Source organism: Athene noctua, chromosome 2 (genome assembly GCF_965140245.1).
Source record: "Athene noctua chromosome 2, bAthNoc1.hap1.1, whole genome shotgun sequence".
Classification (NCBI taxonomy): Eukaryota; Metazoa; Chordata; class Aves; order Strigiformes; family Strigidae; genus Athene; species Athene noctua.
Genome location: NC_134038.1, coordinates 156,894,158 through 156,920,263, shown reverse-complemented (window position 1 = coordinate 156,920,263; position 26,106 = coordinate 156,894,158). Strand labels below are relative to the sequence as shown.

Below are 26,106 nucleotides of genomic sequence, written 5' to 3'. Positions count from 1 at the left end.
AGTTAAGGAAGATGAAGGGGATTAATACACAGAGAATAGGGTGATTCAGAGTTTGGGTAGCTGGGCAGTGTGGGAGTTAGTAAACACTTAACAAACCTTAACTGGTAAATTGTAAGATATTAAAAACTGAGAGGTTGAGAAAGAAAGTAGGAAGTTGACAAATGCTCTCAAACAATGAGCAAGGCAAGAGGGCTTTAAGGCTATTTGAGATAAAGGTCTGAAGTGTTTGCAAGTACAGCACAAGGTGGGTAGTACATATTTCTGGGTTAATTCTCACAACTCACTAGCTTGTGGCCCTTTACAGAAGTACTTTATTGTGGAGTTATATGAGATGACTGAGCTGGTCTAGGATCACTCCTTGCTGGAAAGAGGAGATTGTTCTCCTTTCTTCTTCCTGTACCTGCCCCCCAGCTCTGGAGCCCACCCCCCTACCTTGACCATGTGCTAACACTTTTTTCACAACCACTAGAAAAAAATATTTGTGTGGTTTTTGCCAGTTTAGTTTTCTGTGGTGTTACATGATGATTCAGTTGTGAAGTCTGATGGGCTTTAGCACCAGCACAAGGAAGGAATGGGAGCAAGCAGCTGGAATAAGGGACAGGAGATAAGACTCCATTTTGTATTAATGACTCCTTAGAGCAGCTGTCTTACCTGTCTCCATACTGTAACTGCAGTTTTACAACTATCTGAATCATATTTAAGTTCAAGCTCCTGCTGAAAGGAGTGGGAGCTATGCTTGCCTCTCAGGCATGTATTTTCTCTGCCTTGTGGTGACACCACTAGTGTGTGGTGGGATGGTCAGCTGAACTAAGAGACACTTAGCAACCTGACAGAAGAAAAGAGGTCTATCTTCAGCTCGATCTCTTCCCCAGTTTGGCTGTGTGAGCCCTGTATACAGGCACCCAAGAGGAGGGAGGAGGAGGAAGGGTGGGTCTTCATTCCGGGCTGCAGCCCATACTAAGATGAGCTTCAGCCAAGGGTGAAGCCATGCCCGTAAGCTTTTCTGGTCCCTACTGCATTAGATTCTGGTTCTGTAACAGGGTTATAATCTTACTTGCCCGGAGGGAGGAGAGTTGTAAATAAAGAGGCAGTTCACGGAGATATGGTAAAACTTAACGTAAAGTGTTAAGTTTTTCAAGCTTTTTGGATGGAAGGCGATGTATAAATACTGTTTGTATTAAACTGCAAAAAACTGTTTAAAATTTCAGGAATAGCTGTGGGAAATAATTTTGGGTCTATGTAAGGAATGCATGTTATATTAAAAGAGGGGAAAAACACAGAAAGAGAAAAGTTACAGCAGAGCCAAGGACAGCTAGAATAATGCAGTAATACAGGGGTTTGGGGTATGCAAAATAACTAGGTCTGAATTCTTTAGGAAAGAAGGGGATCCTACTGAAGTAAGAGGGATTATACTTAATATGTGTATAATTTTTAAGGGAATTGAAAGACTGGGTTTTTAAAGGATTTTTGAACTAGAGTCTGGGGCAGAAAACAAGGAGATATGGACAAGACCTGACGTGCCATGTATGAAAGGAATTGAAGAGAAATTGCTGGTTTACAAAGGTGGTTATTAATATTGTACAGCTTCCAGAGAGAAGACAACAGAGAAACAACTAATATAGTTTCCAGAAAAGAGGTGGATACGTATCTGAAAGAAAATATGTAGTGAACATAGGCAGACTTAAATGAGGGGAGTATCCTAGGTGGGTTTTTGGCTTCTCTGAACAAATGGAAATCTCTCTATGGATGGTTCCCATTCCATGGTGGTAGGCAACACAGTAAAGGAAGATATGTGGCAGACTCTGGAAGCTGCGGCATGTAGTATTTTGATGTGTATGCTCTAGTACAGTCACCAGATTTCAGCTTTATGGTTGCATTTAAGTAGAATACACTGTATTTTGATTGGTCTCTAGGCTGGTGGGTGTTTATTCACTTGCATTTTCATATTTGGGCAATATTCAGTAAGCTAGACCCTCTTGTTTCATGTTGATGTTCTTGTCTTCTTTCAGAAAAATGCATATATTCTATGTGCTTTTAGTCAAACCAAACGTATTTTTATATACAGATGGCAATTATAGTGAATATATATAAGGCAGAGTGGGACTTCCTTCCTTTTGACCACAGCCTTCTCTGTTCCTCTATAGTTACCTCATAACATAAAAGTAGTCGTAAGCAGTCATGCATACTCAAGGTTAAAAACGGTTTCTCACAGCAGTGTTAGACAGCCTGTAACTAGATGCCAAACCCCCAAAGTGCACTGAATCAATAAAAATTCCTTTCAGTCTGCATTGAATAAAGTGATACTGAAGTGGAGTAGCCATACCGTTTTATGTACCCACATCCCTCGGTACTCTCTTGCAGGTGACAGAGTTGCAGCATTCCTCCTCTCAGTTCCAGACTGCCAAGGAAATAAATGGTGAGGGACAAATCTCAAAAGAATTGAAAACTCCATTCCTGCAGTTTTTCTGTTTAGGATATTTATTCATATTGTTTTGGTTTGGAAACTAAGCTGGGAATTTAATGAGAAGCGTTTTCATGATTTTTGGGGGATTTAATTACTTTCTGTTTGATATAAGTCTTACATATTGTAACATGATTTTAATAATGCTCTTTATGCTTTTTAGAAATGTGTATCTTGTGTAGTCTTCAGCTATGTGTCATGTACAAGGCTGCCCTCTGTTTGCATGGTAACAGAGTACTTTGATTATGATCTTTGGAACTCTCTTTTTTAAGAAAGAAGATACTCTGAAGTGTCCTACTTTGAACATATGAAAAAATATATTAGTCCAAAGACATTTACAGAGACTGAGGAGAAAATCACATCTCCAAGCTATTTTTTTTCTTCTCCAAAAGCTTGTTTCTCCTGTCTGTAGAATTAAGATGATGGTACTTACCAGCCTGCATTTTCATTTCAGCATGTAACTGTTGTTTGATGTAGTTAGATATGGGATCTAACTCTCCAATAACATTTGATTGCTAATTCTGTAACTGTAGATTCACTGAAAATCCAAGAAAATAAAGTTGTCTGTGCAATGGATCACAGATAAAAAGATGGCGATGATCTTCGAGAGCAGTGAGGTTTGAAATATTGAGAGTGCCTTTTTAAGCAGGGCTAAAGTGAGGCTGAAAATGAACAAGGTATTGGTATGCTTTGTCTGGTGTAGTTATAAAATGGTTATTCCAATTGAAGGTGAAGTCAGGAATTGTAAAGGTCTTAAAAATGAAAACAAATAAAAAATAGGTTAACTGAAGCTGCAAAAAAGTGTTGCTTTGAGGGAAGATTTATGCAGGTTTTTAGTTTATCCAAATTGCTTCACCCCTCCTTAGAAACACTAATAGTACTTTGGATTTCTATAGCTTCTTTCATCTGAGAACCTCAAAGCATTTTGCAAGTATTAATTTAATTAAGTTTCACAGCAATCGTGTGAGCTAAGTAATGTTTAAATAAGGATCACTTCACCCAGCACTGAAACAGAGCCATCCCTGGGGTGGAACGCAGTAAGTATTTAATAGTACACAGCAGCACTACACAACAGTTCAGGAGAGAGCATGAAGCAAGTATTGTATCCCACTGAGGCTGTGGGGCAGCGTATCTATTTGCTTGTTACTTTTCCCTCTGAGTTGTAGGTTAAATTCCACCGTCTTTTTGATGACTGCAGAGGGCTAGGAACTTGCTTCTAGGTCTCCCCAAATGGTCTTTGCTTAACCATGACTTAGCTCAAGTGCTGTGATACCCCATTCAATGAGGTGTCCCCTCTAATAAGCACATCTCTGTTACTTTCATGCCTTGATGGTCTGATACTGATTTAAAGGGTGGAGCATATCATCTGCTCTATCATCAGTTGTGGACTGGCAGCACCTTTTTTCCCTGGAAGTTTACCATGCCAAGTACCACACTGGTCCATCCCAGTTGTGTTTGTAAGATCTGATGGGATCACAGCACAAGGTAAAGTTATCCTCTCAAATCATGTCATGATGCTGACAAAAAGATGGACTGCTATTTCTGGAAGCTTTTGCATTCAAAACTGAGTTAATGCATTGAATCAACTTTTACCAAAGTCTTAGACCCACAACAAGCATTTTTCCATTATTACTTTTTGAGTGCTGTAGAATACAAACACCTGTTTGTATGCCTTGAAGAGTTGTGGTTTATAAAATTTTAACCTTCAACATGCCCTGTATGACTTTACCCAAATAAGAAAACACAACCGAGGTAGAGAGGTGGGGAAGGGACTCAGGCCAGTGGTGCTTAGAACTTGCTTTGGGAATCTCTGTTGGGACTTTCATAGGTCACCAGTACATTGGCTAGTGAAAGCACAAGGAATTTCTTTCCTACTGTGGCAATGATGACATTATCTTGATACGAAAAGAAATTGCAGTAATAACTGTTACTTTCTGTTTCTGTCTTTTCCATCACATTTTGCATCTTGTTTGCATATGTTTTGTTTTACTAACCCACCAAGGTGCTGGGTGTACCAATTAAAAAAAAGTAAACTTTTATTTTTAACCTTCTTCATATGCATTTATCCTTTTAAATTCCTTTTTTTTTTTTTTTTTTTTTAACATGACATTGAAAATCTCCTGTCTTGTAAGTAAGTATTATAGAGGAATATAATGAGAAATTCTGTTCTAATCATAACCAAGGGGCAGGTGGTTTCCATTATAAGCTCAGCTGGAGCTTCCTTCCATGCCAGCAGCTTCCCACAACTGAACTACTCTACTCATTTCTGCCCTTTTTGGTGGGGAATGTGCAGAGGAAGTGGAACACAGCCCTGACAGATAAGGGATTACTCAAATGGCTTCTGTCACAGTTTGGGGATTAGGTTCAGTTATGAATCCATTTATTTCATGAGTCCTGTTTGTATTTGTGACAGTCATGAATGAGGACATTCTCCTGGCAGGAATTTGGCACCTGAGGAACAGTGGTGGAAGCACAGTGTCTGGAAGGGTGCAAGAAAGCAATCTAGGCATTTTGGTATCAGGTGTCCCTCACCCTCTGGAACAATGGGGCCTTGTGTGAACGGAAGTGTTGTCTGTACCTGTGCTATCTCCTCCCAGGCCTGCTGCAGGAGGAAAGAGTACGTGACTGGAAGTCTTTTTGCAACACAGTCTGATGGCGGGAAAAAAACCCTAGTTTATCCAGCTGTAATCACTTAACCAAAGATGGACAAATTCCTACTTGAGGTAGGAGATCGGTGTGCAGAGGTGATAGACTCACTAGGACATTTAGAGGATCTATTAGAAAACAGAGAGGGAGGGTGCTTGTCATAATCCATAGGGATAACAAAGATAAAGAAGCGAGAGGAGACAGATCCAAAGGGCAAAATTAAAGCTGAAGAGCAGGTACTTCATAGTAGCATTTTCTAGAATAGAAGAGAGGTGAATGAAGCATGAGATGATATGATAGAGACATAGAAAAACTTGAATGGTGTGGAGTCAGGAGGGACTCTTCAGTGGTTCTCAAGATACTAAAATTAGGGCCACTGGTGAAATACCAGGCAGCAGGTTGCAAAAAATTAAAGGGGATACCCTTCTACATGGCATATAAATTGCAGAACACCCACAGGATGTTGTAGAAACGCAAAGTACAAATGGGTTCAATGATTAGATGAATTTACCAAGGAAAAGTAGTTGAGAACTACTAGCTACAAGGTGTAAAACTGATCTCTAGCTCAGGCAGCTTTTCAGCTGTGGCATGCTAGAAGGTGGATATTGCCTTGTATTTGCCCTCTGCATTATGCACACTATCAAAGTATCTACTTTGGATCACTGTTAAAAGATGGCTATTGAGCTAAGCAGGTTTATGTATGCCATTCCTGTGCTTTTATATATGTACTTTTTGAAAGATTATTTTCTTAAAGGTAAAGAAAGTTTATTTCTAGGCAGAGACACAAGGCATAGAAGTAAAGGGGAAGCAGAAGTTACCCGGTTTATTCTAAAGAATCGGATCATGCTTAACTTTAAACTATCACATAAGTAAACAGAAATATGTGTATGCTAAAATGTAAGCGTGGATGTAAGTTCTTCCCTGTTTTAGTGCCATGGTATGTGGCAACACATCAACGTCCACAATTGCAAGTCAACAGATTTTTTTCCCCCCCTGCTATTCAATATGAAAATAAGTGTAGTCATTGCCAGAGAATAGATTTTTCTATGCAGATTGGCTAATTAGGAATTGGAATCAATAGATAGGGAACCAGATGTGCAGCTGGTTTGGGGCATAAGAAAATAAGGTGGTGGTCAACAGAAGCATTTCCTTGTCTTCACACCCCCCCTTACTGCCAACACTGAGCATTAACCACAGCTTCTGGAGGCAGATGATACTTGATACTTTTCAGGTGTCCCATCACCATGCTAAAAGAGTGCTAAGGAGCATAAAGGTAATCAATTTTCCGTGGAATTTGGGTAACTCAGAACTCTTTCGAGAATTTAAGTTCTACACAGAGTTTTGAAATGCCATTATTAAGTTTTGCCTGATGGACAAGTTATATTTTTAAGCAAACATGCTATGTGTGCAACTTTAAGCAATCATTTGCAATATAGATTTTACTTAAAGCATGAAGCTTAATAGCACAGGAAGAGCTAATCCCAAAGTTAATTAAAAGTGGATAAATTAATATAAGATATGAGATATACATAAAATTTTACAATGGATTGATTTATTTTAAAAATATTTTTATTACAGTGTTATATACAATTATATGCAGTAAAACATACAATATTATTTACTAAAAAAAAATAGGAATCCCAGCTTTTTAATTCAGTGGATGCCTTTTAAAGTAAACAATAAAATAAAAAATCAGTTCTATTCATGGAGAAACATCTGAAAAAAATTCAGTTTATTCTTTAAATTTTATATTCCAGAGCCATTTTTATTCCTGTGTATACATTCATATTGAAGGAAACCAGTAGAGTTATAGCTTCAAACTTTTAAGACTTCTTCACAGGTTAGTTTTCTTTATATTCTAGAAATAACTGGCCTCTGGGTCACTGGTTTTGGATGAACTTCCACTTTATTTACACAGCCGTTCTTAAATTTGGTTTTCTATTTCAGTGATGGAACAAAACTTTCTTATTGTTTGCAGGAGTTCAGCAGATGCTTCAGACCAGAAATATTGGCTTAGCTGGCAACCAATCTGACCTGTGGCTTAGGTACCAGAGAATGTATTGCCTCCGCTCCAGGCCTCTTTGGTCACAAACTGCATACTGTGCAATATTCTTGTTGTTCCTTGGGGGAGATTGTTTATTTTTATTTTTGCAAATCAAATATAAACCAGGTGGTGAAAGACTAAATATCTAAACTATAGTCAGGAAGTGGTTAGAAACAAAGCAACAGTAGCCTGTTGCTTCTCAACTGGATGACCTGATCAGGGAACCTGGTCCCACTGTCTGTGTGTATCTAAATGACAAAGCTCTGTCTTTAGTTTAGTAATACCACCTTCTGCAGAGCAGCTTCCCGGAATGGCTTTAGGTCTTGAGGCTTTAGTAAAAAATGACGTAGATGTGGATGTAACCGTGCTCCTGGTATTGTTCTTGGTTTGTTGATGAACATGGTAAAATGATATTTTTCTGAAATTTTATGTTTACACTATGAATTCTGCCACCTCAGCTCAGTCAGTGTCCCACAGCTCCGTTTCAGCCTGTATTACTCTGTTGCTGTGTGCCATTTAATCTTGCAAACCTGGCTAAAGATTTCACTGCCAGCCAGAGTCTTTGGTCAGTGTCCTCCATCAGAGGTGACAGAGAACCACACCTGGTTCAGAACCAGCATAAAGCTGTGGTCTTCCCTTTCCCTCTTACACGGCTGATACTGCTTGGTGCAACTGTATTCCCATACTACTTCTTTTCCTACCTCATGTGCTCAAATGGCATTTTTAGGACACTGAACAAATGTCCAGTGTGTCTTCATCTCTCTATACACTATTCCTCTGAGCTTCACCATTTCTTCTTTACTGATAAAGTCTGTGTCTTTAACAAGAAGCTTATTCCACCACTGTTACTGTGTTACAATGCTAAAGTTGAAGGCTTCTGGGGAAATATGTCCACCAGCACCTTCTGCTGAAGAAAACATCAGTGTCCTAATCAGTAGGGACCCTTCTGGTATAAAGTTTCAATACACGGAGTCTGAGTATTTAGTTTGTAAAATGCAGATTCAGTTTGCCAGGACCCTACACATCTCCACACTATACTCTTCCAATGGCTGACATGCAGCACAGGACTTAACTCCTATTCCGTACTTATGGCCAGAGAAGGAAATTTGTTTTTAAAACATGTATTGTTATTTTATAAAGAAAATTATCTGGCAGTAGAATGGCTTATTAAAGCAAAGCTTTTTGCATAAATCAAGTCATCTAGCTTTCAAACATACTTTGAAAAAAAGAGAGAAAAGTCCACCAGACTATTACATATCCTGTGGAGAAAAATCTGCTGAAACTGCAAATGCACAGTGTAGTGTGTGTCATTTCTGTCTCCTTCATCCCATAAGCACTCCCTGACAAATGGGGAAACTATCCATGTTAGGCATAGTTTGCTTGGATATGTGCTTTACCTAGACTTAATCCTTCTAGTACTGGCAGATTGAACTCACTATTCAAGCAATGACAATTCCAGTAGACAATGTGTGTTATATTCAAGATCATTATCTCATACTTTGTATGACACTAGACATGAGATTAAGTGCTCTGTAATGTGCATATTACAGCTATTTTTTTACTTCCTCTTGTATTTTGTTTGATGTAAAGCAGAGATGAACAAAAACAGATAATGATTTTAGAGCCGATGAATTGCACATGTACATGGCTGGAAGCAGAAGCAAGAAAAATTTGGACCTAGAAATAAAGGACAAATTTTGGGCAGAGAGGAATAACTTCCTTACAGATGTGATTCATTCTTCACTTAAAGTTTTTACATCGAAAAGCTCAACTTGAAGTTAAGGTCTTGTTGAGTAAATTATTGTGTGAAAGTCTATGTTCTGTAGTATTCTAGGCATCCAACTAGATGGTTGTATTGAGAACATCATAATCTAAGCCCTTCTGTTCTTTAAAATCTCTGAACAGTGAAGGCTGCTGGCATATGTTTTCATGTTACCATGCTGTGTTTTGTTAAGTGGTGTGCCTTAGTGGGGAGCACTATTATACGGGTTGCTCAGTAATACCCAGTATTCCTTTAACATAGTCAAATTCTGCTCAGTTTAGCTCCAGCAGGTTTTTTGTAGGTTCCTAATGGAGAGTTTCCCTGGCACAGAGGTACTCTGTTTGGTGTGCGTAAGCCAGACACGTAACCACATCTTCCTTTTCCCACTGATCCATTAAAGAGTCACTTTGGTGGTGCACTTTAGGGTTGTGTGGTACCAGCTGAAAGAATCCCTCATCGTTCTTAGACTGGTGAGGATGAGGCCCTTCATTCAGTGCTTCATCTAGAACTATTTGGGAAAAAAAAAAAAAGACCTTATAATTTCCTTTTGAAAATGCACACCTGTTTTTGCAAACCCTTACTGTGAAGTGTTCGCTCCATGGATTCCTGTTCTCTCCTTTATTCCCTGTGCAGCAGCCCAGAGAAACTGGTTTCCACCAGTTTCCTAGAAATTCTCTCTGTGCTTTGAGAGAGGCCCAGGGCCAGAAAGGTGTGAAGGGGGTTACAGATCTCCCTGTTGCCTCTCATGAGGCCAGCAGAGCTGTGCTTAGAGCATGCAGTGGAGACTCCAGCGCTGGCACTGAGTTTGGACATGCGCATGGATGTATCTGCTGGGGTCCTACCGGCATGGGGGTCACGCCTGTGTGGGGCAGAGCTTGTGTTAATGACTCCCATGCTCTGGTCCACAGAAACTCGGGGCTAAAATCAGGCATCTCCACTTAAAGGGCATTTTCTTTATCTCTTCAAATATCTGTTCAGTACCATCTTTTTACATAATATTTACAGTCAGAAAGGCATTTCTAGAGGTATTTAATTCACCCTGCTTTTTAAATTATGTTTGCTTTTTAACGTGGCATTTTATAAAGCTAACTGGTGGTATAAATCATAGGGTTATTTTTAAAATTTAATACAAGACTCTCACTTAGAAGTGTTCCCTTACAGACTATTTTCCTGGTAGAGAATATAATTAAATTTCAGAATGTGGACTTTTGATTTTGAGTGTTTTTTGATTCTCCAAAATTTCTCATCTAAAGCTACTCTTATCTAGGAAAATCAACAATACTTCTTTTTTCCCCCCTATGGTGAATTAGTTTATGTAAAGGTTTTCGCACAACTTCAATGAATATCTCTATGACGCAAATGGATTGCAGGAAGCCAAGCTGAAAATGCATCTATTTTTGTTTGATGTGAAGCAATTTGACATATTGAAATGGGACATTTGGATTTGCTGAACTGGAATGTCTCAAAATGATAATTTCAAAATGTCCAGTTATGTCCAGTTACTTTGTATCTAGCAAAAATGCCTTTCATTTTTGAAAACTTAAGTAATCATAATGGTTGTCTCTTGGTCTTCTCTCCCCACCCTTGTGAACCCTCATGGCCAGTTTCTGATGCATTTTAGAAAGAGATTAACATCTCAAAAATAGATATAATTTCTACAAATTTCATAGAAGTTGTCAGATGGGTGTTAAGGAAAGGTTGAGATTATTAGAGGGAAGGCTTCGACAGGGATTTAACAGTTACTTGTTGTGTTTGATGTGTTCTTGAGTAAGTACACCTTTACCTCAAAGCCAGCCTAATTTATGGCTCTTGCTCAGGAGGAAATTAGTAGATGTGAAGGGTAGCTGAGGGTACTGTGTGGTAAAATGAGAGGGGACATAGGTGGATTTAACTGGGCAGAGTGTGGGAGACGGAGTAATGTAAATCTGACAGAAATCAGGAATAGGATTCAGGATAGGAAATGAGACTGTGATTTCTGTTGTTCTTCATAACTGCAACTTGTTTTATGGTGACACTGACAATCTGAAACAGTGAAAAGTTTAATTCTTTGATATATTTCCATGTTTTGATATATCTGAAAACCTATAGCAAATACCAACACTTTCCATAAAGCAAGCATTCCGCTTCCAGAACTGAGTTGCAATCACAGACTTTTCACAGTTTAGATTGTATGTATCCATCCAGTACAAGTACTGACAATCAGACTTAATTCTGATTTCATTATTCTGGTCTCTTGGCACTTCAAAGTTATATGCAAATGTCAGAAGAACTGCCTTTGCAAATTTGGGTGACAGTTCCACTCCTTGGCAATCAGATTTCAAAGAAAAAAGCTGTTCTTACTGTCACTCCTCATTTTACTGTTTGATACTAGACACGGACCAAATAAAAAAGATTATTATAAAAATGGATAATGTGAGGAGGGAAGAATGAAAGACACCAGAAAGTTACCTGATTTACTTAATACTTCCAACTATTTCAAGTTGATTTATAGCCTTTATTTTATCTCAACAAGTTCAGCTATCAGCAGATTTACTGTGTAAACCCCTGCTTTATCTTTCTCGTTTTTCTTTCTCACTGTTGCAATTCAACATAATGAGATGCGTTACCCTTTCATCTTCTTCTAAGTTAGCAGAAAAAGAATGTGGTAAAAGTTTTGTTAGCGACTTGATAATCTTTAATGAGTGTAAAGGAGGATGCCGTCTACTGTTTACAGTTTTAAAGAAAATGGTCTAAGGAGTGTCTTCCAGCTATCAGATCAAATATAAATAATAGTGACAGTGCAGAATTTGACAGAGTGAATGTACGTATGTACGCAGTTACCTAATTATAAACAATCATGTGGCTATATTTACGTAAAGGTAATACTCTTTTTAAGTTTAAATCTCAGGTATATTATCCTTTAAGTTTTCACCAGTAATATAAGAAGTCAGAAAGAGTGCTGACTTTAGAAAGTTTTAATTTCTTTTTTCTTACAGATGTCAGTTTGTAATGTAGAAATTGTACAAGTACAGAACAGTTCACTAGGAAAATGAGCTTAGTGTTCTTGGTTTAGTCCAAGTTGGACAACACATTATTTGGCACAATTGAGTAGCCTAGCTTTAAGAGAAGTACAAGACTGAATAAGCATAGAGGTTTTATTATTTGAGTGAGCGAACTGTATGCTTAGAATGATGAGAAACCCTTGTGCGGTGTCCCACCTGATTTCAATTGCACTGCTTTTATAAGCATTGGATTTACAGTAAAAAAGTCTCATAGAGAAATGCTGTTCTTTCATATTGTGTATAGATAAAAGGCTGCATACTTCTGCCTTTCACGTGCTGTATTTGTATAGTCAAAAAAAGTTGTGTGAGTTTTATAGAAACATTGATTAAAATATTACTGTGTACATTAAACAGTCAGATAAAATATCTCACATTTGTTTTTTGACAAAATGTTATGTTCAATAGATAAATCATTTTGTTATGTTGTATATTGCTCTTGTGCTTTGCCTGTTGAACAAAACCTACTTTTAAGAGGAAATGCCCTTTGTCCAATCTTAATGGCTGCTTGGTAAAATGGTGACTTCTCTTGGGGTGTAAGTCTTAAATTATGCATTCAGTTCCTGTGATTTCTAATGTTAAGAAGGATGAAATCAATATGTTAAGAAAGAAGTCATTCTAGTCCATGGAAAATGTTATTTCTGTTGAAAGAAAATGACAGAATAGACTGCCAGTGGTGGGCTTCCCATTCTTCAGAAAGAGGCTCAGTTACCAGTTGGAAAGTACTAGCTGGAAGATAAGATTTATTGAAAGCATGATGGAAATCTTCAATCTGATATGTCTTATACTCTGCCTAGAGATGTTGAGCATGGGGACCTTTAATTTTCAGACTATGACTGCAATAAAAGGATGGGATTATTAAATGATGGTCTTGCAGTTGACTCATGGGTTGAAGAGGAGCTATTAAATTTCCTTTCAAGAGAGAAATAAAAGAGACTGTGTTCTGTATGCGGTTCTGTCTTGGACCTAAAGATACAATGCACAGGGCATTATAGATGGCTTTAACCTGAGCTGAGGTTAAATAAATAAACAAACTGTGAAGTTAAGTGCAGTTATCAATACCCAGTCAAACAAAAAATAAGGCTGCCTTTTTCATGTAGTCTTGAGCCTTCTCAGAGGTGCCAGAGGAGGAACTTCAGTCTTAAGGGTGTTGAAAATAGCTAGTAATGCAGAAGCCAATGCTAATAAACAGTTCTGGAAGTACTGTGAGTGGTTTGAGCATAGTCTGGATTATTGTTATTACTGTGTTAAATCACAGCAATCACATAGCCAAGGATCGCTTTGAATGATTAAGTGGAACGGCCATCAATGAAAAACCTTCAGGCTGCATTGCAGACATTGGGATGGGTGTGGTCGTGGTCAGGTCTCCGAAACATTACTTTGGATGCTGTTGCAGATACAGAGAAGGGTGTTATATGATATTTTCAGAATCTGGCAGATTTTAGTTTGGCTTGGATATTTTTTATGTACCTTGGCAGACATGCATAACCCTGCAGCCATACAGCAATCTGCATTAATGGCTGAAGTAACACCTACTGGTGAGGCAGAGTCAATCAGCAACAGTCTGCAACTGACTCATGACTTCAGTTGACTCATAATCCGACTGATCTTTGTGGAACACTTTTTTGTTCCCTCCCTGAAGCCCAGTGTCAGTTCCTGTCATGATTTGAATACCCATTGATTAAGAAAGTAGATGATGTGCTTTGTGGACAAATGAGCACATGCCTTTAAGGAAGATATGATAGAGCCTTGTATTGTTTCCATCAGTTAATTAAATTAATTAAATTATTTATTCACATTTACAAAAGTTTCCACTCAAAGTTCTAGATAGATTGCACTAATCATAGAACCATAGAATCATTTAGGTTGAAAAGATCTTTAAGATCATCAAGTCTAACCAAAGAGCTCGGTGTGTCAAAAGAACTCAGTGTGTCATTGAGTCCAATCTAGAGCTCAGTGTGTCAAAATGACACAGAAAGATCTCTCAAAGATAAGTGTTTTATTTCAAACTGTATTCAGACTTTATCATCCTACTTATATATTTCTGTCCTTTTCTAGAGGAGCCTGGAAAAACAGTGACGCTTGAAACGTGCCAGATCTGGGTATTGTCATGGAAAGGTGGCATCATATGCCAGATAAAGGGATTTCTATTTCAGGTTTAAGAGAAAGAATAAAAGAAGATAATATTTTGATCCTGGAATCTGGAAGGTAAAGAAGTATTAGAAGCATTTCTAGGAAATCATTCAAAACAGTCTTGGCTTGAATGGGAAGTGGTGTTGCAGCATCTCTGAAGATAGGTATCTCAATACGATCCAGTTTAGTTTGACAAACATTAAGTCATTTAACTTGTCATCCCATGCATAACGTGTGATAGATAAGAGAACAGCTCATTCTTTTTTAAATCTGTAGCTTGTTAAAATGACTAGCCATCCTTTTCCAAGCTACTGCACTGGGACTCAGTCTCGTAACGTGTATGGAATCCTTCAGGCAAGTACTATTTCTGACAGCACAATTTGAATTCTCCTGCGGGGGTGGAGAAGATCTGGCCATCTTAAGTGTGAGCCAGCATACTGTTCCACCATGCTTAAAGGAATTGCCTGTCTTGAGCTACTTGGTAGCTCTTACTGCAGCCCATTAAATGAGATGCTAATACCTGGACCTATTTTAAAAGTGCTTCTGTTTTACTGCCTTCCAAAGGGCATGAGAAAAGGGTAGATGCTACTTTAAATAGTGTATTTCAAACTTCATTACAAGTTGTTGTTGTTGTTCATATGTTTCCCTTTTTTCATGTTCATCATTGTAGTTTAAATGAATGCTGGTAAAACTACAATTTGATCCTCTACTTTTCATCTTCACACACCACTGAATGAGAGGTTTTCACACTTTCACATTTATGTAATTCTGCTGGCTCATTTCCTGCAGATGATCGTATCTTAGCACCTTTAGCTGAAAATACTGTAAGATGATGTTTATTTTCTTGTTTAATGTGATTTCATGGGCTGCAGACCATGACTTCATGGATGACAGATTGGAAAACACTTTCACCATTCCAAGTAAGGGTTAAAAGCAAAAACTATCTATATCTTAACTCACAGCTCCTTTCAAAACATTTTGCATGTGGTGTATATTGCCTTTCTTCCAACAAAACCCCTGATTACAGCAACAAGACCTCTAAACTGCAAATGCACTGGGAGAGAAGCAATAACATCCAGCTTGTTGCAAGATCCTAGCAGAAGCATACAACTGGCAGTCACAGTGGGACTATGTCTACATTTTGATAAATCTCCATCTACTGTATTTAGATTTCACTTTTTCTGCAACAGAATGTCTCTCAATAACATATCTCTTCTTACATTTTTTTCCCAAACCATCACCTTGAGAGGCTTCAGTGGAGCTTTTGGAGCTCTGTGTGAACTTTGATGTGAAGCTCTCCTGCAGTGAGAGATCGGAAATGCCATGTGTAAAAGCAGAGACTCCTTTGAGAACACTTTGGAGACAGAAAAGCATCTGTTTCATAAGAAAGTTTTAAACAAAATCGTATTGAGTTAAATGTAATATATGATTTAGGTATTTCCTTGAGTGATGTCACCAGATTCTTTTTAGGCTTAAAACCTCCCACAAAAACCCATACCAACATTACTTGCAAGTCACATGCACAGTAAAATGCAAATGATTTTTAAAAAGAACTCAACTCATTTTATTTTTGTTACTAAATGAGCCTTGTTCATTAGCATTTTATATTTCGTTCAGAACATGAATGTAGATTTTTTTTTTTTTAAATTTTATTTTCTGTTTCACCACAGTTCTTTTATGCCAGAGCTACAGAGGTCATTAGCAAAATCAAGGAAGGAGAGAGGAAAAGTTAAAAATTATGGACAAACATACTTCCATGTTTGTCCTGGTTTCGGCTGGGATAGAGCTAATTGGGTTTTTTTCCTTCCTTCTTAGTAGCTAGAATAGTTCTGTGGTTTGGATTCATTATGGGATTTGATACGTGAAGAATGTTGATAATTTACTGATCTTTTTAGTTGTTGCTAAGGCATCAGGGACTTTTCAGCTTCTCATGTCCTGCTTGTGTGCAGGTACACAAGAAGCTGGGGAGAGCAAAGCCAAAACAACAGACCCAAACTGGCCAATGGAATAGTCCGTATCACCTAACGTCATGTTCACTATATCGATAAGGGTTAATCAGGAAGCTCCACTTGGGTTTTTGGGACAGTGGTTTCAGGATTCATTCTTCTCTGGGATCACTAGTCGGGAACGGACTGGGCACTGGTCACTAAGTGGTGAGCACTCACATTGTGCATTACTCATTTTTATTTTCTATTATTATTTTAATTTAATTTTATTTCAGTTATTCAATTGTTTTTATCTCAACTGGTGAGTCTCCTTACGCTTACCCCTCCAACTCTCTCCTCTCTCCTCTGGGGTGGGGGAGGGTGAGTAAGGAGCTGCATGGTGTTTGGCAGCCAGATGGATTTAAACCAAAAGATCTCCTCCTCCCTGTATTTCAGTGTGTGTTTTATGGAAATTACCTTATTAGATCTTTTGTGGGCTTTTTTTTCTGATTTAGCATGTTTGTCTTTCTTAGCTTTGTTCAGGCAATTACCTTATTAGTCAATGAGGAAATAATCATAACATTACATAACTACCAGAATGAAATCATCGCTCTTCCTAGCATGGTTAGTGTCCAGCGCAATGAGAAGCCTGTGACCTAGGACTGTTAGTTGTGTTGCCCTGTAATTAAACCAACCCATTTACATGATGTGAATTTATTTTGAGCACAAGTCCTTGTAGAAAACAGTAATTTCAACATAACCTGCATTTGCTGTGGGAATCCCATAGCAGTGACGTTTCCTGAAAATTTGTGATACTCAATTGGCTGTCTATAAAAGCTGAACATGTTTTCCCTAAAGTCACAGCAGAAAATTATGAAAGCTATATTGTTCTCCTGCGGTCTGACCATACTTAGTTTTTATTGCTTCCTGAGCCCATGAGAATATCTGTAATACATTTAAAACTATTACTTTCATCTTTCCAAGCTTTAGATGCAGGTATGTTGGCTTCTACTGCTCTTTATGGAGGTGCTAAAAGGCTTAGTCCCGTAAAGTGTTGCCCTCCTCCTGGTTCTGCTGATTTTGGTGTGAGGTTGGAAGGCCCAGAAATTTCTAGTCATCATTCAGAAACGCACAGATTTGAGCCTTAAGGAATCCTTAATTGGATCATCAAATCTGAGTAGCTTTGCAATTTTTCTTGTGAGTACTGATATTGCCATCATAGATACTATGGCCAAGATAAGCCTCGAAATATCCAGGGGTGTAGCAGGGGGTAACTCTACTTCCATCTGTATGAGACAGGACTGGTACCAGTGGAAATAAGGAGAATTGTTGCATTGCAGGTCTTTGTTATAGTGACATATTAGGACAGTTTAGAATACATATCAGAAAAAAAAATACTCTTTGCTATTACATTACCCTTCTACCTCCCAGAAATCATCCTTTGCATTTGCAAAGATAAGATTTTAGCAGGGGGAGATGGGACACCCCCACAAAAACCCCTGACAAAACAAAACAGATACAGATTTTTGATGAGCAAGAGAAAGGAGTTAATGTCCATTTAGAAGAAATTTCATCTGTTACTTTAATACAGGCTCTTTTAATTTTATTCTTGTGCTTTTAAGCCAATGCTGAGACTTATCAAAAGATTGCATTTGGAAAAAAAACTCTTAAAGCATTTTTCTCATATACTGTAGTTTAAAAGGAATGTGTGAAATTCAAGATTGGAAAGTATTACACAAAAGTATTATTTTTCCTTTGATTTTTTTTTAAACACATTTTTCCTCAAACCTGCCTCTCTACCAATGTCTTTTTCCCACAAGACTCCAAAGGAAAAATGACATCAAATGGTAAAATCCTGTTGTATGTTATTTCCAGAAGAATCCATGGAAATCTTGAATATGATTTTATCATTTACACTGTAATGTTCCACTGTTAAAAGGAGCAACATACTGAAGAGTATTCAGTTGCTGAATACTTGATGGTAAGCAAAAGCTGATGTTTCTGTGAATATTACAAAACACTTAGGAATTTGTAGCACCTCAGATCTGTTGTATGATAATAGGAGTTAGAAATGGAAAACTCTTGTTATATCAGATGGACCATCTCCTTGACACCACCAGGTTGTTGTCTTCATTGTACTACTAATTGGTAAATGTCATAAGCCATGTGGCTGCCACCACTTTCCTTGGAAACTAATGGCATTCCCATGGCATTAAAGCAAACTTGAATATTCCTTTCCTTGACTTCATCTTCTTGATCCTCTTTTATATCTCTTCATTGCACTAAACAATCCCTAATGTTGCTTTGCCTTTAGCTATTTTATTTCTCTCCCTCTCCTCTTTTCTGTTTTCAAAAAAATCTCACAATTATTTAGGCTGTTCCTTTTGGAATTTCTTCTATTTTGTTGTGTCTTCCTGGTACTGAGAAGCCATGGGCTTATGTGTACCATAGGCTATAAAGAAAATGTTGGAAATACTGGAGAAACTGATGTTTGGGTAAGAAGGAACTAAGTTTTTTTTGTGGCTGTACAAGTTAAACTTGCACAAGAACAGCAGCACAGGTCCTAAATGCAAGTCTCTATCAGACTCATTATTCATAGAAAGGTGGTTTTTTGCCCCCTAAACACCTAATTCTATGTTTTTATTCTATGTTTTACTGAAGCTGGTGTTGGATAAAACTGCATATTGTATGTACATGCATGTACATGTGTATCCAAAGTGGGATATACTTTGCATGTACATACTGTAGCTAAATTTGTTGAAAGTTTCTTTCTGACAATTATATCATGCATATTAAAAGGATAACTGCATTATTTTTGACTTAAGATACAGGTATACACTAACAAGAGTAGACCTCTGTGAATAACTGGGGGTTTTTAAGTTTCTGACTTGAAGCAAAAAAATAAGAAAATTTGTTATTTTGGGGCAACCTTCAATGATTGATTCAGGTTTTTAATTTTCTTTTTAAATAAATTATTTCACTTAGACTCTGCATCTGCTAACTTTTTTTTTTATATTCAACAAGTTTATTTGCAATACTTCAGTGTGAAATGAAAATTCAAACTATTTTGAAAATATTTTTTCAAAATAAAATTTGCTATATTTATTTACTTTTTTAGCCGAATTGATCTGACATATTATGCAGAAATTTGACCAATGGTTTGTTTGACCTGCATTTGCAATTTTGTAAGGAAGATCATCTCAGCTGAAAAGTTTGCTCGGTATTAGCTAAAGTTACCTAGGTAGATGTGGAATGTTTGAAGTTATCCTAACAGGGAGGTTGTAGGTCTTCAGATGTCAATTATGAGCTGCAGCCAACCTATAGGAGTAGAAATTGACTGTAATATATATCTCCTATCCGTGAAGGATCTTAGATCTTCCTGCAGGCAGACACTGGGTGGCTGTCTCCAGGAGTAGGATTCGCTGCCATTCATATGAAAATGGTGGAAAATCTTGCCCTAAAGCTAACCTACCCCTGGAGTTTTGCCTATCTGTCATGGTGATCGCTTGTCTGGGAAGATAAAGGATTTGTTAACAGTCAGCTGGCTGGTCTGTCTGTCTGGGAAGTCAACAAGACAGCACAACGAATCAAGCAGGCAAAAAACTGATTACTATGGCATTACTTCTCCCCAGGAAAAAGCAGAGTTACATCTGGACAAAAAAGACCCTGTTTTTAATATGTTATAATCTGTCTAATCTCAGTGTACATGGTCCAAGTATATTTTTTTTTTTCTGACAGCAATTTATTAAAGAGCCAACATTTCTGAAAAGCTTAATAGGATTTTGGGCTGCACTGAATGGGAAGATATAAGCATGACGAAGAATAAATTGAAACATTGACATATGTGTAGCCATAATTAGTAAATTTTAGATTTCTATTGTGAGTATTTGCTTTAGAAGCTACTGAATTAATTCCCCGCCCTAACAAAGGCTGATAGCTAATTAGAAAGTAGGGAGGTTTGGCCACTGAAAAACAAACTCATTTTTAGGGATTTGCTTCCTGGCAAGAAATACCTCTTCCAGCTGAAATATGTCATTTGTGACTTCTCCTGATCATCTCTAAATGAAAACAACCATTTCTCAAAAAATTTGTAAGCTTTCCTAGAAAAATGTCCAGGATTTGATAGGTGGGTATCTGCAGAAAATAGGCATTTTTCATCCAAAATTTTGGCTTCATTGAAATCAAACTTCCCACAGTAATGATCAATTACTTCATTTCAGATAGGTAACTGCTTTTTAAGCAGCTTGACTTCCTGCAAGCATATTCAATTGCTCTGTAATGATTTTTGGATTTTTTTCTTTTGGTTGCTGAATGGAGCTTAAGATACTGTTATTAGAGTGCTGCTTACAGATCTCTTCATTGCTTCAAACTAACCAGCATCCCATTCGTTTTTCTTTCCTTGATATCTATAAATGTAAGCTAGATTTGGTGCTTTGGCAGCTCCTTGTTTCTTACAGAACGTGTTCATTCCAGCAGTGTGTATGTGGATGTGTGTGTGTATATATACGTGTGTGTGTGACCAGAGTCATTAGAAGAATCAGCTGCGTGCCTTGGGAATTTTTGGTCATGTCACTGGATGTTTAAACTGATGTTCAAATTTGGTAACTTTATATTAGAAACAGTTCACATGTCTTACGCATTTTCCAAATGTGTAGCAGAAGACAGACCTAAAGAAAGCATAGAAACTTTGCAACATGATAAATGTATGGCTCTGAACTCTATCATTTACAGCTCGAGTACTTGATAATCCCAGGAACTGTGAACTGGTGCACATCTCCTTCCCTTACCCAAAACAGACGGGCAGTAATTCAGTGTACTTGTTCATTCCTTGGACCCATTGGTGGCAGCTCTAATACTTTTTAGGTGTTGGGGTTCTCAACAGAAAATTTTGCACTAGGGATGCTTATGGGTACTTGTGTGTGTGTGCACAGCATATAATGTAATGAAGGTTGAAGACAACAGTATTATACAAAACAAGCCCAGCATAAGTTATTAACTGTCACGATAAAATTAAATGATAGGAATATTTACTTGCTGTGCTTTGGAAAAGAGAGAAACAAAACAAAACAAATTGCCTTGGAAGGGACATTGTAACTTTTCCTAACATGTCCCATTTTCACAGTTGGCCTGAATTGCCACAAGCCCAAGTCTGCAGAGTCTCCGCTGAGGGCTACTGCTTAGGGGCATGAATGTACAAGAACTTGTAAGGTATTTAAAAGGTAATTAAAAAAAAAAAAAAAAAGAAAAAGTGGACACTTGGTAAATTTTACATTTGTCATTATGATCTCCTTGTTACCTCCTTTGTGTGACACTTCTATTACATGTCCCTATTAAGTCAGAATTGAGGAAGATTTTTAGCAAGGTTTTATAAGTTTTGTGGGAATAGAACCTGCTATCCCTAAGGTAAGAGCTGCCCCTTCTACCCCTGCTATTTTGTGGCAGTTTAGAAACTCAGCTATTGATAGCTTCATATAGGTTGGACTTGTCATGTTAGTTGCAGTTAGTAGGGGGTATATTTAAGAGTGAGTGATGGAAACTGTTGTTTCACATTATCCATCCTGTGATGTATATGGTCCCTTAGGACAAAGAAAAGTTCACTGAATGAAGTCCTTGCTATCAGTTACACTACTTCCTAAATGAAAAGCAAATTTATTTGATTAACACAATTCTTTAATAAATGAGTCAGTCCATGCTTCCCACTCATTCGGCTGCCATCATTCCCCTCTCAGATACAAAGCTCTGATCATTTTAAAATTATGTATGCAGTCATCAGTGACTCACTGGTGACTTGGGAGGCAATGGTAAGGCTCACTCTGTTTATTATTCTCGAAAAAGTGATATAGAATACTGATCAAGTCCAGTTCTTCCAGTTAAAGCAGTGTAGGAAAGTTTGTAGTTTGTCTGTCATGATGATCAATCTTCTGCACTGCATTAGAATCGATGATTTTACACTAATCCTTTTCGCACTCCAAGTTAAACTGTGTCAGTTTGCTTGGGATAAGAAAGATATTGTTACTTTCTTAAACATTCTGAGAAACCATTTGGATTGTGTCCATGGAATAAAGATTATATGCTAAGAAAAAGGAAGCTGTATATATTTTCTCAAGCAGGTTGTAATGATAATGAAAATTATTAGCAGTGAGTACATGTAGTTCTTAAATTGAAAATCACCATGATTTTCAGAAACGTGACTTGGAGGTGCTGGGAAAAATGTGTCATCTTTTGTTGTTAACAAAAAAGCAAAAAGAATTATTAACTTTGGTCATTTGGAACATTTAGTTTCGGATCCAAAATTTTATGAAAAACAGTTATTTTAAAGTTGTAGTTTGTTCTAAGGCTGTTTTATGTCAGGTCTAGAAATAGCAGTATTAACCATCAGGCCATGAGATGGGGTTTTTTTTCCTCTTTTCTTTTAGGTGGGCACAGCTGAAGAAAGTGGTGCCTCCCTTCTCTAACTTAATCTGAACTCAAAATAACTGTTGTTGTCTTGTTATAACAGCCCTTTCTCTGAGTCACTGTATGAAAAAGAGACTGGGAAGTGTCGAATACTGTAGATCAAACACTTCAAAGCCAACTTTGACTTAGTTTTATGCATGCTTCAGAGTAGACTAATGTACAATAGTATCCAGGAAACTCAGCCAGTAATTCATAAGAGTCCAAAATGTTCTCCTTAGGATGAATCATAGCAGCATAAATGATAGGATTGGAGAAGATCCTTTAGGTCATCCAGTTCAAAGCCTGTGTATCTTCCTCTTCACTAATCCCCACTAGGATTTCATCTACCCTGTCTTTGCAAACCTTGACTCGGCCACCTCCCTGGGTAGTTTCTTCCATTGCCTAATTGTTTAACCTGAACATATTAAAATGTTACACCACGATGCTCAGTATGAACAATTTATGACTACAGAAAATGATCCTTTCCCCTCCCCTCCTCCCTTCTGCCACCATGCTCAAATGTCATCCCTCCTTTTTTTTTTTTCTTTTTTTTTTTTTTTTCTCTAGCTGCATGAATAATAATTCCAGGAAAGTTGGGGTTTTTTAGCTGTCTTTGGTGCTTCTGTCACTGTAACTGCTTTTCTTTGAACTTTCAGTTTTCAAGACTCAGAAATACATTTTGATCTACAAATGAGCTTTCTGTGACTATATGTATGCATTAAGTCATGTTTTTCAAGAGGCAAATTATCAGGACTGAGGTATTCTGTGTCTTTGTTTATAGAAACTGCGTTCATTAGGGTGCTAATGTGCTCTGACTGACAAATGAACAGTACAGTTCGAGGGATTTAAGTGACTGAAGTTGGAATCTGGTTTTGACCTCAGATATACACAATTTCATGTTACTAATCAGGATATTAATTTAATCATATATTTAACTCTGTTTTGAAAACGTACCCCCAAAAACTCGTGGGGTTGCCTACTGGAGGGGAGTTAAAATTTACCATGATTTTTTCCAAAGGCAGCTTCCCAGTTCTTAACTGTGTTGTTAAATAGAGATATAAATCTTTTAATACACAATTGTCCATATGTGTGCTCAGACCAGTATTATTCTGATAGGATTTTTGGATGATCTATAAAATGAAACATTGAGAACTTCATAATGGGGAATATGAAGATGGAAGGAAGCTTTTTGACCTGGTGAAGTGAGATAAAGGAGCCTTAATCTATAGACTTTTTAATTTTACACCCTGTATTTCTTAGGATGTGCCCAAGCTTGTCAGAATATACTGATGATAAACCTCTCTGATGTTAATCATCTCCCCTACTATGATATAGCATGTGCCAGTTAGATCAATGTGAAATTTATGTTGTTGTCCTAGACAACTAATAAGTATTGCATGTTGAAAAAATATGGGGTAGAGGGGGGAAGGCTGATTATAGCAAGCCGTGTTTACATACTGCAGCCCATTTTGGAGTTACACAATAAAAATACTTGCAGTCTGTACCTCACCTGTCAGCTCACTTCTCCCACAGTTTACTCATGTGGTAGTTCTTTGATCCATGCAGAAGTATTCCAGGTTCCCTATAGCCATGTATAGAGCTGTCGGGCAAAGTTGTGTGAAACTGAGGTAAACCCTGCTATATTACTTCAGTTCTGCCAGCCCATAATTACAGCTAATGCATTATGTTTAGTGGATCTACTGTGTTTCATGAGCTTGAAAGTAACCATTCATATTGCCCATTCTGGCATGGCAATTTGTAGAAATAAGACACAAGGATTATTTGCAAGAAGTCAATGTCATGGAATAACAGGTTTTGAAAGCAGTATCTTGGGCACTATTTTATGGCTCAAATAATTTTTTTGCATTATAATTTTATAATTACATTTTAATTTTTAACATGTTTTGTTTTCTACCTAATAAAGGAAGAGATGCATGGGGATATTAAAAGCCTTTTAATGAAGATTTTTTTCCCCCTTTATTTTTGTAAGCTTCCCTTCCTTAATTTCTGTGCTGTTATGCTTCTTAGAAGTCCTCTAGTGAGTCCTCAAATGAACCTGTGCTGGACACTGTGCAGTGTCACTGTCACATGCCTTAGGTGTGCAATGTAGCAGGCTGTACTGATGTAGTAAGTGCCTCTTAGTCTCATAAATCTGCAGCTATTCTCTTCAGGTACAAAGAGCTGACCATAATCATACCACCTTTTCTCATCCAAACTATGTGCATGTCCACCTTTTATAAGAATGTGCAGAAACCAGTTTCATAATTCTTGAAAGCTCTTTTCCTTGATTATGGTGTGAAAGTAACATATTCTCCAGTATCTTTCTGTGTAATACAGAGCTGTTAACAGCTCCAAATGTGATCTCAACAAAGCTATGTACTCAAGAACAGTATTAACTGTGAGCTCTGCAGTGGCTTCTAAACTGCATTGACCTACCTGGGGTATTTCACGGCAGATGCATGTCTTTAACAGTTTTTTCCACTGTGCTGCTTCTGCAGGGCTTTCCTCAGCAAGTATCTGTGTTTAAGATTGTTATTTCCATGATGTATTTCAAGTGGTATCTCCTTTTATCTTCTCTCAGCCTTGTTAATCTCTTAGTCCTAGAGCAATATTTCTTTCTCCTCTCCAGCATTTGTAGCTCATCTTGGTTTCTTATAATCCTCATATTTCATTATTGTGCTACCTACCTCCTCCCCCTTGATCATTAATGAAACAAGATGGGACCTGCTGCTGGTCCCTTTGGCATCCCAGCATGTGCTGTGTGATAAGAGTTTTGAACAAAAGAACTACCATTCGAGGGCTGACCTTTGTAAACTCAAGTCAGCTCTTAACACGGTATTTTTAATTGTCCTTAAAAACAACAACAAAAAAAAAAAGTAGAAGCTTCAGTAAGGGGAACTTCTTATCCCCTTAGGGGCCTTGGGCTTCCAGCTGTTGCTGAAGTTTTACTGCTTTAGTCTCTTGTATCTTGGCAATCTTATCCTTGATCTGCTCTGTTGGCTTCGCTGATGCTTTCCTTCAGTCTCAAGGCTTGAGATAAAATTTGTTTAGTTTGGTACCATCAGCCATGAAAACCACTGTAAATACTGAAATCCCCAAGCACCAAAAAGCATCAGTAGTGTAAGGTAAAAAAAGAAATCTAGATGATTTTGCTCACATGGAATTGCACAGATCTAAATTAAAACATATTCTTTTAAAATGATGTCGATTGTTGGTGCTAATTCTGTGTGAACATGATTGTGAAGGTAGTTGGGCTTACAGGCAACTGCTGGCTTGGGTTTAGAAGACATGCATGCTCAAATTTTATTTTGCTGACCTTCTGGATCATTTCACTTCACTGGACGTGGGGGGACTTCAGCCTTCTTCAGAGATGGTTCATAAGAGGGGAAAACAAAACCCAAAAAACCTCCACAACCCATTAAATCTGTGTGTTGCTTTTATTATTATTTGTATACCATTTGGAGATGGTGCCAATTTGTTTTGGATTGCTTTACATTAATTAGAAAAGGATTTGAGTTAAATCATTTTCAATTTAAACTAATAGTGGACATGTAAGAAACTGCTGTGTTAAATAATCACATTGAATTACAGTCATGCAAGTATGTGCATATACCAATTTGTGTGATTATCTGCTGTTCTTTTTCTCCCTAGATATTCCAAGT

General features: G+C 37.6%; 1 protein-coding gene across 4 annotated transcripts in view; it reads left to right on the top strand.

Annotated features, from left to right (window-relative positions):
- BBS9 (Bardet-Biedl syndrome 9) overlaps nt 1–26,106 on the top strand; it is a 313,837-nt gene that overhangs the window by 286,396 nt on the left and 1,335 nt on the right. For 3 of the 4 annotated variants that reach the window (XM_074900814.1, XM_074900813.1, XM_074900815.1), the window contains exon 23: nt 2,362–2,416. The exons of the other annotated variant lie outside the window; for it this stretch is intronic. In XM_074900814.1, coding sequence (XP_074756915.1) covers nt 2,362–2,416 — 55 coding nt within the window. The remainder of the gene's footprint in view (nt 1–2,361; nt 2,417–26,106) is intronic. 4 annotated transcript variants of the gene reach the window in all.